The following is a 20,400-nucleotide window of genomic DNA, read 5'->3' on the forward strand; positions in this document are numbered from 1 at the left end:
TCAATCTCAATCTCTGCAGCCTCAGCAGCACAGACTGAATGGACAGGAGTAGCTCTGTACAGAGCTCCCTATTCATTCACAAACTGATGAATAGTAAACACAGTTTAGTATGCTTCAGTTATGAATGGACACAGAAGCGATCAATACTGAATACACACAGCAGCCTCAGCAGAACAGAATGAATGGACAGGAGTAGCCCTGTACAGAACTTCCTGTTTATTCACAAACTGATACATAGTAAACACAGTTTAGTATGCTTCAGTTATGAATGGACACAGGAGCAATCAGTACTAAATACTCATTGTGTCCATTCAGTAAAGAAAGGGGCCGGAAAATTATTTATTTACTGGTCCCTTCCCCACTCTCCATTCTGAAAGTATCTCCCACAGTATAGGGGGTAAGAGGGGAGGGGGAAAGTGGAAGAGCTTCAGGAGGACAAGGGGGGGCCAGGAGAGTACACAGAGGCCGGGGGGCAGCAGGACCTGGATAGGAGGGGCAGTGGGGACAGCATATAGAGGAACCAATTTCCACCATTTTCCTCCTGCAGCCGTTGAAAGCCTGCTTCTCCTGCTCTCCTTCCTTCAGGCATTCAGTGGCTATATGAGGATCGGTTCCTCTATATGGCGTCCCTGCCACCCCTCCTATCTAGGTGTACAAGGAACCAGCATTAACCCCCCCTAGAGCATGGGGCTGGGTCACGATTGTGACCCATGCAACCCCAGTAGTTATGCCCCTGACCCTTCCCCACTCTATCCCAAAAAATTAAAATAAAAGTTTTGGTTAAAGTTGGGCTTTATTCTAACTTGAAAAGTCAGAGCAAATCTGACTGGTCTTGTGCTGCCGATCATTATCCAAAATACAGCAGAGGCTGCCAGTATTTATTTATTTCAGGTACTTATATAGCACCGTCAATTTATGCAGCGCTTTACATATATATTGCACATTCACATCAGTCCCTAACCCTCAAGGAGCGTACAATCTAAGGTCCCTAACTCACATCCATACATACACATATTAGGGCCAATTTAGACAGGAGCCAATTAACCTACCAGCATATCTTTGGAGAGTGGAAGGAAACCCACGCAGGCACAGGGAGAACATGCAAACTCCAGGCAGGTGGTGCCGTGGTCGAGATTTGAACCTGCGACCCTAGTACTGCCAGGCGGAAGTGCTAACCATTTACTCCCAATAATTTCATTTACTGTAAGTAGAGATTTTATGGAAAAAAACTGGTAACACAGAAAACTTTAACCACTGTGTGTTAGTTGCTGTTTCTGGAATCTGACTTCTGACTCCACTTTAATCTTCAGCACAACTGTGGCTCATCCGCATGGTTTTACTGCCCCCAACTGTTGGTGTAAACAATGCCTAAAGCTATAATTGATGTATTGGTGCACCAATACATCAATTATTGTTTTCTTATTATCCATTTGGTATATGGTTGGGTGCTAGCAGCCCCTCCCTGTTCTATGCTATTGGGTACATAGTAGTGCAAGAGGTTTCCACTATTCTTACTTGTATTTAATGACTAAAGCTGTTGTCTGTGTGGATGAGAACATATTAACGTTTTTGAAGTAATGACATAGGTTTGGAAGATGGATCAGGATAACCACTGATGCTTGTAGTTTCTTTTTTTTTTTGTTAATAGAAGAACTGAGGACAATGAAGGACTAACATAGTTTTGGATGACTAATGTCTGAGATCTAGTGGCAGAGTTCTGAAGACATACTGTAATCTAGGTTTGGAATTAAAGTGAGCAGTATACCATGATGTGTTCTGAAATGCTTTAATAATATACAAATTAAGCTGTGATAAAAACGCATTTAAGAAATGTAGAATAAATGCACTGTATAAATATATTAAGGAACAAACCTTTAAAATTTGGTCTGATCCTTGGGTCATAAGAGACCAAAAGTCTGTTCAATATGTTGCTAGTGGAGTTAGCAGGAACTCTTGCAAGGTCTTCTGCAGACTGTTGGCTGCAAAATAAAAAGTAATCATTAAAATTATGGTTCATATAAACTATTTATCAAACATGTACAATTCATACAGTATATGGTTACAAGCTTCCATGTGAAGATAATTAAAAGTACTGTATATCTTAAACAAAAATTTTAAAAGTGAGATTTATGAAATCTAATGCTTTGGAAGAGAACATCTGGATATTATAAGTAGAGAGATTTTTTTTTTTTCCTTCTAAATTTACTAGGTTCATTTATGAAAGTTAGTGCAATGGAATGTGAAGGTGTTGCCCATAGCAAAGAATAGGATACCAGATGCTATTTTCTACTGCTGGTTCGAAGGAAGAAAGCGAAAGGCAGATTTATTAACTACAAGTTTATGGGGTGACCTGTTCCTACCTGTCCTCTAAATCTGTGGCTGGTTTTAGTTTCAAGGCTTTTAAGACAATGCATGTCAAGACATGTGACAACCTGCCATGCAGTCCGTTGGCAACAGCACCTGGAAGACCTAAATCATAAAAAAGTGCAGAATTCTCCTTGCTCCTCATTTGGGATCTCTACCCCTACTATACCTCAAGTCTTCTCAACAACCTCCACTGAGAGGAATGATTGTATAGCAATGGCTGCCACAGGTCCTTGCTCACAATCTGCTAGCAGTACACCACCTGTTGATTTCACCAGGCAAATTTCGCTACCCCAGTTGGTGAACCATAAAAAAAATACTGTCCTACCCATCCTTAAGCTCAGCTCCAAATGCTAGCTTGGCCAAAGTGCTAGCGTTACAACTGCTGCCTTTCCATCTGGTGGACTCTGTCCCCTTCCGTGAATTTGCAGTTTGCTGTCCCACGGGGACAGGTTCCAAAAAGAAATTTATATTCACATAAGGCCATTCCAGTTCTTTACCATCATGTGGAAGGCAAAGTTTTGGCCTCGCTGGAGAAGGCGGTCAGCAGCAAGGTCCTTTTTCCTTCACAGTGCACTGGGTAACTCTGCTAGTAGCTGGGAAGAATGCAGGACAGGTTCAGTGCTGGAGTTTGTTCTGCCACTGCACCTCCAAAAAGCTGGTGATGATTCTGCCATATCTGTCTGCTCCACCCCCTCGTCTTGCTCTATGGCCTCTTCTGCTGAATTGTCCTCTAAACCAGCAGTGCTCTCTAAGTGTTCAAGGGGCTCCGCAAGCAGTCAGACTAAAAGATGCCATGCAGTGCTTCAGCTGGTCTGTCTTGGGGACAGGAGCCATTCCAGGGCAGAGATTCTGCCAGCTCTGCAGGGGCAGGCTCAGAGGTGGTTATCACCAGGGCAGAATGAGCCAGAAATGGTTGGTGGAGCACACGTTGCATGGAATCATGGACAGGGCACTTGAGGCAAAACAGCGGGAGGAAGAGGAGGACTTCCTTTCCTCTCAAGGCCCCCTATATGCAGATACCATTCCTGCGGGACTGCAGAACAGATAGGAGGAAGAGGAGGAGGATTGTGGCAGCATGGAAGTAGAAGATAACGTACAGCAATCTTCAAGGGATGGTTTTCAATCCCCAGTAACCCAGCCAGGAGGAGTACCTGATTGGGAGGTAGTTCCTGACGGGTCATCCTCAGTGACCCAGAGGACTCAGAATCTCATGCCTCCTCAAACTTCCACCGCATGAGCTCCCTGATTTTGCAAAGCCTGCAAAAGGACCCGAGGATTTGTGGTATCAAGGAGAGTGATCATTATTGGTTGGTAACCCTTCTTGATCTACGTTACAAGGGTAAAATTGCAGAGCTCATACTGCCTTCGCAGAGGGAGCAGAGGATGAAACATCTTGAGGACGCCTTGAAAAAAAATTTGTGTAACACCTTTCCAGACACTGGGAGGTTACGTGTTTCTGTGGTTTTGTTTAGTCAAAGGAATCAGTCCTGGATCAACAGCAGCTATCAAGCCCCTGATGCTGATGTAACTGATTAAATTTGATAGAAATCTGGGATCCCTTGAAGACTGCCTATGCTGCCTTATCATATTCCTGAATCCTGATTATGCTAGCTTCTAATTTCATCTAACTTAAATTTTTTTACAATTTTTGTAAAATGTTGATCACCGCTAGCTCCGCCCAAATGTTGATGACAGTTCTGACAGTTGCTGGTCAAATGTAAGCAATTAGGTGGAGCTAGCAAGGATGTCACTGCTTGCTCTGCCCAATTGTTTACATCTGACCCGCAAACATCATATTGCAGCGAGTGCTCGGCGGGTGTGGATGGGTCAGCGGGCATCGGGTTTTTCTTTATTTTGGCAAGTCGGCTTTGTCGTGGACACAGTGATTAACAATGGATTACAACGATGGAACCATTTTTTGGCTTTTTTATTTTTTTAAATAAAGGACTTGTCAAAAACTGTTTTGTTTTTTGTTCAATAAAGGTTTTTTTCAAAAGTCTGGCGTGTTTATTTTTTTACAATTTAACCCTTTAGTGAATGGATAGGGGTACTCATTCACAACAGAGGGCAGCATCAGAGTGCCCGCTTATTTAAAGAGGTACCCTGATGCTAATGTGCTCCCCTGCCTGCAAACCGCCACAACCACTGGGACAGAGTTGTGGGGAAGAGGCCCTTGTCCCCATTGGCATGGATACTGTCTACATGCCGAGTGCATTAGAATCAATGAGTTTATTAAGAACATATGAAAAGGGTTTCCCAATTAGTGTGGGTAAACACTATACGTTGCATGACATTAAAAATCCAGAAGGAACCCTGTTTTTAGCCATTGATAAATTTACTCCCAGCTGGAGAGGGAATCATGTAAGATGTGAAATTTCCAAGTTAAAAACCTTTTGGATCTATTCTCTAAATACTTATGCCCCATAAGGACTCAATATAGAATGGGATGTGAACACTTTTATTAATAATCGATTTAATACGTTTTTTCCTGGTCTTTTTTTCCTTCTTTTATTTTTTATGGTTTAGCTATTGAATGTTATTTATTTACTCTTGAGCGCATATGACAAATTGTTATGTATTCTAATGATGCTTTTAATGTGTATTATTTGATTTCACCACACGATGGTGCTGTCCATAGGTGCTATTTTTGATAGGGCTTTATATTGCCTTTTAATACCCACAGTTTGGGTTGGTATTGTCCTTTGTACCCTTTATAGCCTAATGAATTTTGGGCTGCTAATTCCATTGTGTTTTTTTTATACATATCAAGTCTTTCCAAACTGATGATTTAGGTTTTCTTGCTTGGGGGCACATTTCCAGTGTTTGAAGCGCAGTTTACATTTTTGGTCTATGCTGGCCCCAGTAGATTTACCCTATTTCCTGTCTGTGTATGCGGTTCCGGTAATTGGAGCACATTCGGGAGGAGGGTCCTTCCTGTCTCTTTTTTTATATTGTGCGAGGTTGCTTGCTGACCCCACCCCAGATGACGTATTTCTGATGATGAAACGCGCACAATGTGACGTCATCGCGCACCATTACATACTGTGACCATTTTGTTGGTTGGAAACATTATGTTGAGATGCAGGCTTTTACTATGGAAATTGTAAGTGTATTGCTGTGAATAAATTCTGAATTTCTATTTTACTACACAATGAGCGGGTATTCTCTTATAAGGTGTTTGTCATGTGGAAAGGGATTTTCCATTTGAGAGTGTTGATACTTGGAGAAGCATTACATATAACTTGGATTCCTTGAAAAGTTTACTTGGGATTCTGTGATACATCCTCTCGGCCTGGTAACTGCGCTAGTTGACCAATCCTTTGGGTGGTCAACTCTTCTGGTAAGAGGCTGTGTGATCGGGTGGAAGGTGAAGAATTCTTCTCTATTCTTTCTCTCCAAAACACCAGCACCTACAGGCTTATGCAGATTTTTGTGTGGACTAATACCTAAATTTGTGTGTTATTTACACTTATTTATTCTACTATTGGTGGGGGATTTGTTCCTAAACACCTTTTATTGTTATGCATATTAGGAAACTAGGGCTGCACTAATTACTTTGTATATGCCATTTTTCGTTCCTATTTAATGTGATAGCTGCTCCTTTTTGATCTTGATACCTAAGTACAGGTTTGTCTGTTTATTCATGAAGAATTACCTTAAATCATATACAGTGTTAGTGTAAACACAACAGCATATCTCAGACAACATTGTTGTGATAGACATTCCATAGTAATTACAACTATATTCAAGAATACCTGGTAGAAAAAGGAGTTAATTACTTAGTGATAGTTAGACAGATAATATGGACCGTACACATACCTTGACCCTGGTGCAAAATATAAGCCAGGGCCCTGAAGCTGAATCTTGTACCCCCATGCCTCTCCTTGCAGATAACATTACCGATAAGCACATTACCTCTTGTACTTTGAATACCCAAATGTCATAGCCCCTTCTCTGCGCCTAACCTTCCTCATCTCTAAAAACCCCCTTAACCTTGTACAGCATGTCATCCCACCACTCAGAAGAAGCTATTAAGATGCAAAGTTACTCACGTTGATGGCAATGGATAAGGCTTTTGTATATAGTTACCTTACAGTGGGGGGGTCAGCAACCAGTAGATTGTGATCTATCAGTAGATCTCGGCCAGGTGACTGGTAGATCACGATCCGGGCTTGTTGAGCCGCCATCCCATAGCATCAAACAGTGCAATGTAGAAGGGACTACTTGTAAAGTTGGAGCTGTAGCAGGGAGCAAGGTCTGCATAAGCCAATGCCTCCTCTGTATTGCTGACTCCTGTCCCATGCAGAGTGATACCAACTGCACTCCACTTCTTATCTCAGCTAGTGGTCTCCAGAGGGGTGCCAGCAGCAGGAAAGAAGAGATCTTCAGGTCAGTGTGAAGCAATACACTGGGCATAATAGTATAGGGCTGCTTTCACACTGATGTGCTGCGGTTTGCGACATGGTAGGAGAGGTTTAAACCTGTGCCTGGTAATCTTTGACCTCTCTCATGTTGTTCAGGTATAGCTCCACCTCTTAAAGGTTTCCTTTGCCTGCCTTACAGGCACTAACTAATATTATGCATAAATAAAAGAAAACTGCTCACTTTTTTTCAACATAAACTTACAATAAGAACATTTTCTATCCTTTAGGATATTTGCTTGGGCAATTATATAGGAAGCCATATTTTAGCATTTGATTGGTTTGTGCTAGGACTAGTTTCCCGTTCTCATAATTAAGTTCATTTGTGCAACATCTGGGCTGTCTTGCTTAGATAGGGAGTTATAGTAGTTTCCTGACTGTCAAAGATTTGTAAGTCAATGAAGTGGAATAATTATTGAGATAAGGAATTCTGACACATTTCTGAACCTAATTGAAAGCATGTTTGTTCTAGATCAGTGTCTTAAAAGTATTGAAGCCATACACAGCATGCAACTAGTATTCTCGGCAGGAGGCCAGCAGTGGCAGTCCCTTTTACATCTCTTCTGACAGGTGGACATTGATAAATGTGTGCAAGCAGCAAATTTAAACAGGGGACAGTTCCTCCAAATGACTACAGTACTGTCACTTAACATTATATTTTAGCAAGAGTGCCAAAAAGAATATCAACATCCCCCTGAATACCACACTCTTCTGTATAGTTTTTCACTAGTACAATTTTTTTTATTTTTATTTGATATAACAAATGTATTCTCCTAGTCATTGGGTCTATTTTTGTACACTCAAGGTTCTCCACTTCTTTAAAAGGTCAAATCTCACTACATGTAAAATTTCAATTATTGTTATATCTTGTAGAATTATTTTTTATTGAGAGCAGAAAATCATGAGAGGAGGAGTGGAGAGAACGGTTTGGTTGATATTTGGAGACAAGATTAGTGATGTAGCTCGGGCAGAGTTGTGAATAGCTTTGTACGTAGTTGTTAGTATTTTGAATTTAATTCGCTGGGCAACTGGAAGCCAGTGAAGGGATTGGAGGGGAGGGGTGGCAGACACTGAGTGGTTGGTAAGGGAGATGATTCTGGAAGCAGCATTCATGATAGACTGAAGAGGAGATAGCCTGCAGAGAGAGGTAGATCTATGAGAGCAGAGTTGCAATAGTCAAGGCGAGAGATAACAAGGGAGTGAATGAGTAGCTTGGTGGTTTCATTAGTTACAAAGGTGCAAATTTTAGTGACGTTACGGAGGTGAAGTTTACAACCTTTTGACAGCAATTGTATTTGGGGCTGAAAGGATAGCTCAGATTCCAGGATTATACCTACTACATTGGCTTGAGGGGAGGGACTGACAGTTGCATTATTAATCATGATGGAAAAGTCATGGAGGAGGGCACAAGAGGGAGTGAATATTATCAGCTCAGATTTAGAGAGATTTAGTTTAGGAAGTTGTGCAACATCCATGCTAATATGTCAGTTGGTAAATTAGTAATGCGAGAGGAGACTGAAGGAGTAAGGTAAGGAGTAGAGAAATAGATTTGGGTGTCATCGGCATAGAGATGGTAGCTGTAGGAGGTTTCAGGTGACCAAGGGTGGAGGTGTAGATAGAAAAGAGAAGGGGTCCAAGGACAGAGCCTTGGGGGACCCCTACAGAAAGAGGAAGTGGAGAGAAGGAGAATGGGTTACCCTCTGGCTTGTTATAGGTCTGAGGAAAGCTAACTGAGATGTCACAGCTCTTGGCTCGATGACCACCCACTCTGGAGTGCAGGGTCTACCTATCCACCTTTGGGCATTCCCACTTGTCCACTTGAATCCTCTATAGCAGAAAATAAGTTAAAATTCCAATGGGACAGTGGGATCTCACTGGAATGGCTACAGCAGATGTGCAGACGTGGAAAAGTGGACTGACCCCTAAACAACATCTCATACTTATATTTCTTAAAGTAAAATTAAAAGGCAAAACTTTCACCTTTACAACCACTTTTACTTTGCGTGTCACAACCAATATAGGAATTGAGAGGAAATCCCTCCAAAGTGTCACTAGGGAAACCAGAACTAGGTGTCACCATTGCAAATAAAATAAATATGCAGCGCTAGAAGAGCATGTATTCTATAATATTAAAATAAATATAATAATATAACCACATATTGTAGGTGAGTGTTGATATTGGCGCAAAGGTAGTGCAGTGATGACTGTGTCTATGAGTGACGCATCAGTAAAGTATATACAAAACAATACGGTGACAGTGATGGCGAGTCCAATCACAAAAGAACATGGTCCATAATGCGAGGTGATCCGTGCTCCGTGATGATAAATACTGGTGGGCTCACCAGATTGACGCCTTAGCCGCACACGGCCGTGAAGAAGGCCGGCGGCCATTTTGTGACCACATGTGAGTTTTGTCTTTTACCTGGATATGTTTTATATTTTAATAAACAAACATACTACACTATTAGTACCATTTTTGCCCCATGGCTTGGTTATTACGAGCCCCATAAGGTGGAGCCATCTTGGAATGTGGAGCCAGTACGTAGAGCTGTCTTGATGAGTCTGTGAGCGGAGTGAGACCCCTGAGTGTGAGTTGCATCATCTTGAGTGTCCACTGTTGAGCCTGATGACCCCGCAGCCCTAGACCAGACCCAGATGACCCCATTATAAGGATATACATATAATGCGCATATTATATGTACTTCTGATAAGTGCATTATTTTACTGGATCTTGGCACCAGTATTTATCATCACGGAGCACAGATCACCTCACATTATGGACTATGTTCTTTTGTGATTGGACTCACCATCACTGTCACCGTATTGTAGTGTATATACTTACTGATGCGTCACTCAGATGCAGTCATCACTGCACTACCTTTGCGCCAATATCGGCGTTCACCTACAATATATGCTTATATTTATTTTAATATTATAGAATACATGCTCTTCTAGCGCTGCATATTTATTTTATTTGTCATTTTAAGGTGTTGAGGTTTTACCTTTTATATGCTAGCTGCTTTTATCTATACTTAACACTGCACTCATATTTACTCCTAATATATAGGTGTCACCATTGGCTCATCTTATATCTTTCTTTTACCATTGGAAAATTTCCCTTCTATTACTGTCCTGGCAACAACCCAAAATTTGGGATCTTCTGTTGTTTTAATCCCTCTTCATCGATCAAAAAAAAAAAAAATGCCTTTAGTTATACTTTAAGTACACTTTGATTTGGGTTAGCTTGCCACATTTTCCTTAGTCCATGCATTCATGTATTGTCTGTTCCATTTAAACATGTATAAATTATCAGCAAACAATTCCTTTTTTAAACAAACCAAATATACTCATGTCAGCATTAAACATGATATATCATGAACCAGCAGTCTGAACACCTGTTATTAATAAAAAAAGTACCCTCAAATCCTATCAAAACGGTCTCCTGAGACATCCCTACCATTGGTTGAGAAACTGAAATATAACCATTAAATGTAAAACTTGCTAATTTAAAACAAGCATCTGCTGTTTTATCTGCAAAATAAAATCCTTTGTGAAAATTACTACTGCATTCACACTTAATTCCTGTGCATTTCCCTGCAGTGCAATTTGGCACTCCATTCATTGCAAGTTGCACTGTAATGCACAAAAAGTACTGCATGCATTCCTTGTGAAAAATGTGCCACACCAAATTGCATTGTACTGCAGTACCATGTGATCTGATGCCCGCAGACACACTAAGTTAATTTTACGGCACAAAAGAACAATCAATTACAATATTTTCTTTTAAATATATAAGATGAGGTTGCACAGAGTGAATGAATATCCAACATGTCAAACCTTAAATTTGCGTGTGTTCGTGAAATGGCGACGAACTTCAGTACCCTATATTTTCCATAGATGACACAGATGTTAAAGCCCCTACAGCTCATCAGTTTAGCGTTACGGAGGAGGTCTAGTGCTACAATTATGGCTCTCATTCTGGTGTGCGCGGCAATATGGAACATGTGTATTGCAATCGACGTTTTCAGGTGTAGGCTCCCCAGCGTGTGCTTTTACATTTGTATGTGCATATATGTGGGGGTGTCTCAATTTTTTTTGGGGGGGGGGGGTTGGAGAGATGTTTTGTGCTTGGGTGTAAAGTTAATGTTTTACAATATTTTTTTTTTACAGTTGCAAGAAAAAGTATGTGAACCCCTTGGGATTACGTGGAGTTTTGCATGAATTGGGCATAAAATGTGCTCTGAACGTCATCTAAGTCACAACAATAGAAGAACACAGTCTGCTGAACATAATACTACACAAACATTAGATGTTGCCATGGTTTAATTGCACATAACATGTAAACATTCACAGTGCAGGGAGGAAAAAGTATGTGAGGCCCTAGCTTAATGACTTCTCCCAGAGCTAATTGGAGCCAGGAGTGAGCCAACCTTGACTCCAATCAGTGTGATGATATTGGATGTGTTGCTGACAGCTGTCCTGCCCTTAGAAAACACACACCTGTTTTGGGTTTACTGGTTTCAAGAAGCACTGTCTGATGTAAACCATGCCTCGCAGAAAAGAGCTCTCAGAAGACCTACGATCAAGAATTGTTGACTTGCATGAAGCTGGAAAGGGTTACAAAAGTATCTCCAAAAGCCTTGATGTTCATGTGTCCACGGTAAGACAGACTGTCTACAAATGGAGAAAGTTTAGCACTGTTGCTACTCTCCCTAGGCGTGGTCGTCCTGTAAAAATGACTGCAAGAGCACAGCGCAGAATGCTGCATGAGGTAAAGAAGAATCCCAGAGTGTCAGCTAAAGACCTACAGAAATCTCTGGCACATGCTAACATTTTTGTTGACACATCTACAATAAGGAAAACATTAAACAAGAATGGAGTACATGGGAGGACACCACGGAGGAAGCCATTGCTGTCCAAAAAGAATATTGCAGCACGTTTGAAGTTTGCAAAAGAGCACCTGGATGTTCCACAGCACTACTGGCAAAATATACTGTGGACAGATGAAACCAAGATTGAGTTGTTTGGGAAGAACACACAACACTATGTGTGGAGAAAAAAAGGCACAGCACACCAACATCAAACCCTCATCCCCACTGTGAAACATGGCGGAGGGAGCATCATGGTTTGGGGCTGCTTTGCTGCCTCAGGGCCTGGACGGATTGTTGTCATTGATGGGAAAATGAATTCCAGAGTTTATCAAGACATTTTGCAGGAAAACGTACGACCATCTGTCCGCCAACTGAAGCTCCGCAGAGGATGGGTGATGCAACAGGACAATGACCCAAAGCATACAAGTAATTCAACAAAACAATGGCTGCAACAGCACAGAATACGCCTTCTGGAGTGGCCCAGTCAGAGTCCTGACCTCAACCCCATTGAAATGCTGTGGCATGACCTTAAGAGAGCGATTCACACCAGACATCCCAAGAATATTGCTACACTGAAACAGTTTTGTGAAGAGGAGTGGTCCAAAATGACTCCAGATCGTTGTGCAGGTCTGATCTGCAACTACAGGAAACGTTTGGTTGAGGTTATTGCTGCCAAAGGAGGGTCAACCAGTTATTAAGTCCAAAGGTTCACATACTTTTTCCTCCCTGCACTGTGAATGTTTACATGTTATGTGCAATTAAACCATGGCAACATCTAATGTTCGTGTAGTATTATGTTCAGCAGACTGTGTTCTTCTATTGTTGTGACCTAGATGACGTTCAGAGCACATTTTATGCCCAATTCATGCAAAACTCCACGTAATCCCAAGGGGTTCACATACTTTTTCTTGCAACTGTACATGATTTTTGCTGACAGGTTCTCTTTATTGAGACATCCAGGGTCTAAAAGACCCTGCATGTCTCCCCTCTGCTCCACTGAATGTAATGCAGTGCCTGCTTATCCTCTGCCACTACCAGCCTGTGCCTCACCTGCCTGCTGTCACCATTGCCAGCCAGATCCTGCTCTTGGCCCTTCTTCTGCTGCACAAGCACTCTGTGCTCATTCACTACCTGTTTACCTCATCAGGCGCCCTGAGCCAGAGGTGAAAGAGAGGCTTCCTCGGTACACCAGGCTCTTTCACCAGGTACATGACTTCCCCCTTACACTGCAAAGGGGAACCCTGCAGACTCTGATGTGGGGGGGGGGGACCCTGATGAAAGGGGGAATTCTGTAGACTCTGATGTAAGGGGGAACGCTAAGGACTCTTGTGTAGGGAGGAAGTCTGTGGACTCTGATGTAAAGGGGAGCTCTAATGTAAGGAGGGCACTCTGATGTAAGGAGGGACTCTTGGAACCCTGTATAGGGAAATGCTGGGGATTTTGATATATGGGGGGGCTCCTATATAAACACAGGGTTCATCCTGACTTCTGCACTCTACAAGGTGTTTTGTATGTTACTTACTCACTCTATACATTATGTTGAAAATGACAGTCCTGACCAAGGCATTCATTGTCTCAACAGTTGCTGGTTTCAATTAAGTTCTGCTCTGTCAGGCAGTTCTTTTTGTGTGTATGAAAGCATATGCAATATAAATAGATTACTTGTTCTGAGTATTGTTAATGTTGTATAATATTGTTTATACTGCTTAAATATTGATTGTCTCAATATTATAAACAGAAGTTTCTGTCATATTTCAGGTTTCAATAAAAAATGTACTCCGTCAGTAAATGTTTCATGTTTTGCCAGTAAAAAAAGTCACAGGAGGTTGGCAACTCTGAGTAATAGGATGGTGTGGAAAATATATGACCTCTGGGCTGTTCAGACAGCTGAGCTGAAGCCAACAGGTCATAGAGAATCCTAGGTCTCTCAGTGTGTCTGCTTAGCTTGGGACACCTTCTGAAAAAGCTTAAATGTACACAGTTTTGTAAGTGTGCATGTATGCACTGTTTTAACTTGCAATTTAGGGCTGTTTGCAAAAAAAAAACCTTTAGTTTTCCTTAAATCGAAAGGAGAAAAAAAGATTAGAAATATAAAATAAAAAACTTGAAGTTATGAAAATATTATTTTCATTTTTGGGGGATCTGGCCAACAAATAAATCCAATTAAAATAAATTGTATTGGTAAAATACAAGCAAGATGGTTCATCTGGACAGGTTTCTGTGCGCAGCTGCGGGCCAGCATACTCAGGGGTGTGGAAAGTTTTCAAAAAACTACTTGTCCAGGGACTAATGCAGGCCATAGATGGGTCGAAGATAAAATCGGCCGATTTTCGGATCGTTAGTGGACTATTTGGTCGGCCGTTTTTCGGTATTTTGGCTGTTTTTTTTTTTTCGGTAAAGTTGGAAAAAAAAAATCGGCCGATTTTGCCGATCGGCCGATTTTCGCGGCAATAATGGGCGAATCGGCCGATTTTTTTACCGATAAAAAATCTGCGCATGAGCAGTGACCTGCAAGAGGAAGACAAAAAGAAGAAGAAGAGGGTGATTTTAAGAATGTCTGAGGCTTTTAAAAACAAAAGGGGCTTTATGGCGACTTAAATGTGTAATAATGTTAATATTGTGCTGTCTCCAGCACCGCACCTGGGGACTAGCAGGAAGGGGAGAGACCTTGCAGTGCAATCAGTACCAATTGGCTGCTCATCAGAAAAGGGGAGTGTCAGGCTTATCCTTTATCCCTTTCGCTGCCAGAGCGCTTTCTGCATTCTTTTGCACAAGTTTAAAAAATCATTTTAGACCTGAAGATTACACAAACCCCCACACATTATATATTTTCTGAAAGCAGAAACCCTAGAGAATAAAATAGTGGTAGTTCCAATGTTTTATGTCGCATGATATTACCGCAAAATTTCAGTAAAAAATATCTAATTTTGTTGTGCACAGCGATATGTAACATGTGTATTGCAATCAACGTTTTCATGCGTAGGCTCCCCAGCGTGTGCATTTGTATGTGCATATATGTGGGGGTGTCTCCATTTTTTTTTGGCGGGGGAGATATTATGTGCTTGGGTGTAACTTTAATGTTTAACAAAATGTTTTTTCTTCTTTTTTTACATGATTTTTCAGAAGGTGTCCCAAGCTAAGCAGACACACTGAGAGACCTGGGATTCTCTATGACCTGTTGGCTTCAGCTCAGCTGTCTGAACAGCCCAGAGGTCATATATTTTCCACACCATCCTATTACTCAGAGTTGCCAACCTCTTGTGTCTTTTTTTACTGGCAAAACATGAAACATTTACTGACGGAGTACATTTTTTATTGAAACCTGAAATATGACAGAAACTTCTGTTATAAACCAAGACAATCAATATTTAAGCAGTATAAACAATATTACACAACATGAACAATACTCAGAACAAGTAATCTGTTTATATTGCATATGCATAAAATAGATTTTTTTCTTATGTGTATATATAGGGGAGTATAAAAATTTCATTGTATCAACAATGGTTCCAAATATTGTAATTTTATCAGTGGTTTATATATATATATATATATATATATATATATATATATATATGCAGTGTCAGCTGTAGTGTCAGACAGCTACCATAATTAATTTTTTTGTTTTCTTGTTCTACTGAAAATTATTTACCTGACATCCCTGAGAATTTTGTTTCAGTTACAACATTTAAAATTACTTATTTCTCCACAAGAGGACAGTATCATCTTACATTCTCCTTTCTTATTAAGCCTTTGAAGGCAAACTAACATTTCCTGGACGCCTGTCTACATATAGCCACACATTTAAATGTGAGTGTTATCAATAAATAATTAATTCTTACAAAAAATGTACAAAGACTGTGTGTACATGTGCATAGTACAAGACTTTACAAACGATCATTTGATCTGAGTAGCATCATTGTGCCGGCCTGAATAAAAGAAATGTGTGAAAGCGCTGCGTAAATTGACGGCGCTATATAAGTACCTGAAATAAATAAATAAATAAGTTCAGTCATTCGTTGTATAGATCACGAAAATTTCATTTAATGATCTGGCATCACTTTATGCGCTGCTTTACACTGAGCTCTAGCTACAAATATACTTCATCTACAGTGGTCAGATAACAGAATCTAATCATATATGTAGAAATGCTACAACCCCATTTGTGACAAGAACATTTTTAGTCACAACTTACCAACATCAGGATAGTAAAGACACCTATGGAATTGCATGGAGGACAGGTCTCAGCACCCAAATGAATGAGCCCTTAGGGTTGATAAGTTGTATTCAGTGATTACAGCAACTCCCTATGGGACAGAAGTGAACTTTTCCATCCCTGATTAAAGCCTACTAATGCTACTTGCTTGTAGGCAGTACAGATTTGCTCAGAAGAGATCAAAAGTGTCAATTCAGGCCTCCTGCCCGAAGTGCCATCCAGTATAAAAATATAATAATTAGAAATGTGTTCCTTTTACTAAGATTTATTATTCTCAAGGAAGGAAAGCAGATTTAGAACATTTAATGTCACTTTAGATAAGTTATCTGTTGCCTTACAAGAATGCAGGGTAGCATAACAGTGTATGACAGGTTCAAAGTCATAGTCGACTTATGCTGTCTACCTGATGCAGGGACAAGAACTGAAGCTGAGAAATTTCCCACTGCTTTCTCCTATGATTTCAGTAAGGTGTTTAGTTTGCAGCATTTGCCAACCTCAGGTCATGTCTTACTTACATCTCAACAGGTGGTTTTACTGCATTATGAAGGACTCATTGATACCTTTCCAAGTGTTGTAGTTCTTAGAATACATTTTATTTGTGCATGATAGTCACTAGCAGGGGCGGACGGACCATTTGGAAACTCAGGCACTGTCTGAGGGCCCGGGGTCAGTAGGGGGCCCCCATGAGATGCCCCTGGTACCTTTTTCATAGGCTTTTTTGTTTTGGGCAAGGACACAGGGGCCCCATGATCCCCTATTGCCCGGGGACCCTATGAGTTGTCAGTCCGCCCCTGGTCACTAGTGGTGCAGGAGAGAGAGACCATTCAACAAGCTGGCACTGATAAAGAATTATCTGAGAAACATGATGACCCAAGAATGACTAAGTGTTCTGTGCCTACTGGATGTAAAAAGCAGGGTGCTAAATATTTTTTCAGACTCCAAGTGTAGAAAGACGTTTTGTAGATATAAGTGACGTAACTAGAACCTTCAGGGCCTCAATGTAAGAAACTATAAAGAGCTCCCCTTACCCCAGCCAGGGCCCTTCCCTCCGAGCCCGGGGCACTTCCCTCTGAGCACAGTGGTGGAACATGACCTGTGCAAAACTGTTCGTTTTTTTTCTAATTTTGCTATTTTTTTTTTACCATTTTATTTTTTTACAATATTATTTTTAATTATTGTTTACATCTTTTTTTTACAGAGCAAGAAGATTGAGGACACAGCCCTCAATATCCATCTTTGCAGCCTCAGCAGCACAGGAAGAATAGACAGGAATAGCTCTGCAAAATGCTTTACGTTCATTCACAAACTGAAGCATAACAAACACAGTTTACTATGCTTCAGTTATGAATGGACAGAGTCAGTTGTGCCACTGGTAGCTATTGTACTGTTAAGGGAAATGTGTCAGGAAATGAAGCTACATTATGCAATATACAACAATTCAGGGTGATTGGAAGCACTGATTGATGTGAGTGACTACTTTCAATCACACTGATTAGATCCAGAGGGAAGTACTATTATGTGGAATCTTCCCACTACTAAGCGATGTTTGCGGTTATGAAGGACATCTAAAGACTGGAGGAAACAATTGAAGTGAGGATGACATTTTAAGAGTGTATAACCTTCTTAAAATATAGAGAGCATTATGCTCTGGTGAGTTACCCGTTTGCACAGAGATGAATCTTTGGATGACAGGTGATATGTTCAAGTGTTGACCGTAAGTATCACAAAGGGGTTGATTTACTAAAACTGTATACACCCTGTTCCAAATTATTATGCAAATGATATTTTTCTCATTTACCTAAATAATTGATGTAAATAACAGTCAGCATAATTCTCATCTTATCAACTATTAAGAGTACAATTCAAATTTTTTGAACAAACCTCCTAATGATAACAGTATTTTTTTTTAAACATAAAAAAACTTACAATGCACTGTTCCAAATTATTACGCACAGTAAGTTTCAAAACACTTTATAGGTTGTAAAGAACTGAAAATTGTCATTTGTTGTGTTTGCAGCATATTTACTGAAATCAAAAGCTATTTCAATCAAACTTTTTAAACATTTTAACAGTTCACATTACATTTTAACATAGGACCCCTTATTTGATAGCAGCTTCACAAGTCTTGCATCCATTGAACTTGTGAGTTTTTGGACAGTTTCTGCTTGAATTTGTTTGCAAGATGTCAGAATAGCCTCCCAGAGCTGCTGTTTGGATGTAAACTGCCTCCCACCCTTATAGATCGTTTGCTTGAGGATGCTCCAAAAGTTCTCAATAGGATTGAGGTCAGGGGAGGATGGAGGCCACACCATGACTTTCTCTCCTTTTATCCCCATAACAGCCATTGATGCAGAGGTATTCTTTGCAGCATGAGATGGTGGATTGTCATGCATAAAGATTATTTTATTACGGAAAGCATAGTTCTTCCTTTTGTACCAGGGAAGAAAGTGGTCAGTCATAAACTCCACATACTTTTCAGAGGTCATCTTTACACCTTCGGGGACCCTAAAGGAGCCGGCCAGCTCTGTTCCCATGATTCTGGCCCAAAACATGACTCCACCACCGCCTTGCTGATGTCGCAGCCTTGTTGGAACAGGGTGGCCGTCCACCAACCATCCACTACTCCATCCATCTGGACCATCCAGGGTTGCACGGCACTCATCAGTGAACAGGACTGTTTGAAAATTAGTCTTCATCTATTTTTCTGTCCAATGCAGCCGTTTCTGCTTGTGAGCATTGGTTAGTGATGGTAGAATAGAAGAATTATGCACAGTTGCAAGACTCTGGAGGACTCTACACCTTGATGTCTGTGGGACTCCAGAGGCACCAGCAGCTTCAAATATCTGTTTGCTGCTATGTAATGGTATTTCAGCAGCTATTCTCTTGATCCGATGCATGGATCTGGCAGAAATCTTCCTCAATGTGCCTTTATCTGCACTAACCCGTCTGTGCTCTGAATCAGCCACAAATCTCTTAATAGTGCGCTGATCACGCTTAAGTTTTCGTGAAATATCTAATGTTTTCATACCTCGTCCAAGGCATTGAACTATTTCACTCTTTTCGGCAGCAGAGAGATCCTTTTTCTTCCCCATTTTGCTTGAAAATGGTGCTCTGCTTAATAATGTGGAACACCCTCCTTTCGTAGTTTTTCCTTAAATTGGGTTCACCTGCCAATCTAATTATCACAGGTGTCCGAGACTATTTTCAGTGATCAAAAGAGCCCTGACACACAATGCCATCCATGACTTAAACTGAAAAACAAAATATTTCATCTTTGTGCAAAAATCTGGTGCAGGGTTTAGTGCAAAATCTGGTGCAGTTCTGCATAGAAACCAATCAGCTTGCAGGTTTTTTTTTTTTTTTTTTTTTTTGTCAAAGCCTAATTGAACAAGCTGAAGTTAGCAGTTGATTGGCTACCACGCACAGCTGTGCCAGATTTTGCACTCTCCAGTTTTAGTAAACCAACCTATAAGCCCTGGTTCACATATATGCGGCTCTGCGGGCCGCGTCTTGCGTGGGCACGAGAGCCCATTCATTTGAATGGACTCCCATGCCCCGTGACAAGCAGAGAAGTCTCTGCACTTCTTCTGAAAATGCAGCCCGCACGGGAACCTCGGTTTCCAGTACGATTGCGGTTTCTAGTGTGGGTGGCGTGCCATTAGAACTAATGGTACCCACCCACAGGTCCGCATTGCTCTGTGCGGGTGGTGTGGCTGCATGGATTTTCGTGCGCCCTTCTTAACTACTTACCCTGCAGAGGATTTACCCCACTTCCTGACCAGGCCATTTTTCGCGACAGCGTGCTGCTTAACTTTGACAATTGTGCAATCATGCAACACTGCACCCAAATTAAATTTATGTCCTTTTTTCCCCACAAATAGAGCTTTCTTTTGGTGGCATTTGATAGCCTGTACGTTTTTATTTTTTTGCAATATAAACAAAAAGACTGACAATTTTGAGAAAAAAAAACAATATTTTTGGCCTTTTGCTATTAAACATGTCCAGTAAAAAAATGTTTTAAAAATAAAATTTCTTCCTAAAATTTAGGCCAAAATGGATCCTGCTACATGTCTTTGCTAAAAAAAATCCCAATACGAGTAAATTAATTGGTTTATGTTAAAGTTATAGCATCTACAAATGGCGGTATATATACTGTAATTTAAAAAAAAAACTGGACTGCAGCGGGCATTCTGACGCTGGGGGGGAACTAACTGTCACTGACATCCCCAGTGACACCAATACAGTGATCAGGGCTAATGAAAAGCAATTACACTGTATTAATTACACTAGGCAGGAAGGGGTTAACATCTGGGGTGATCAAAGGGTTAACTGTGTGCTGTGTGTGTTTTATTGTGTGCTGTGTTTTACAGTGTAAGCACACTGCTTCCTATTGTTCTGCTATGCAGAGCAATACAAAGAAATGTGCAGAAGCTGACAGGGGAGAGGATCTGTATTCTTTACACACAGGTCTCTCCCCTGTCAGTGATTCTCAGCGATCGCCAGGTGCCGGCGGGGAATCACCGGT

The 20,400-nt window shown here is 40.9% G+C and overlaps 1 protein-coding gene across 1 annotated transcript in view; it reads right to left on the reverse strand.

The window, feature by feature from the left end:
• GLRB (glycine receptor beta) overlaps positions 1 to 20,400 on the reverse strand; it is a 165,608-nt gene that overhangs the window by 72,996 nt on the left and 72,212 nt on the right. The window contains exon 3 of the mRNA XM_089670411.1: positions 1,873 to 1,979. Coding sequence (XP_089526537.1) covers positions 1,873 to 1,979 — 107 coding nt within the window. The remainder of the gene's footprint in view (positions 1 to 1,872; positions 1,980 to 20,400) is intronic.

This window comes from Staurois parvus, unplaced genomic scaffold (assembly GCF_062004578.1).
Source record: "Staurois parvus isolate SC_StPar_1 unplaced genomic scaffold, SC_StPar_1.0 ptg000090l, whole genome shotgun sequence".
In the NCBI taxonomy this organism is placed as follows: domain Eukaryota; kingdom Metazoa; phylum Chordata; class Amphibia; order Anura; family Ranidae; genus Staurois; species Staurois parvus.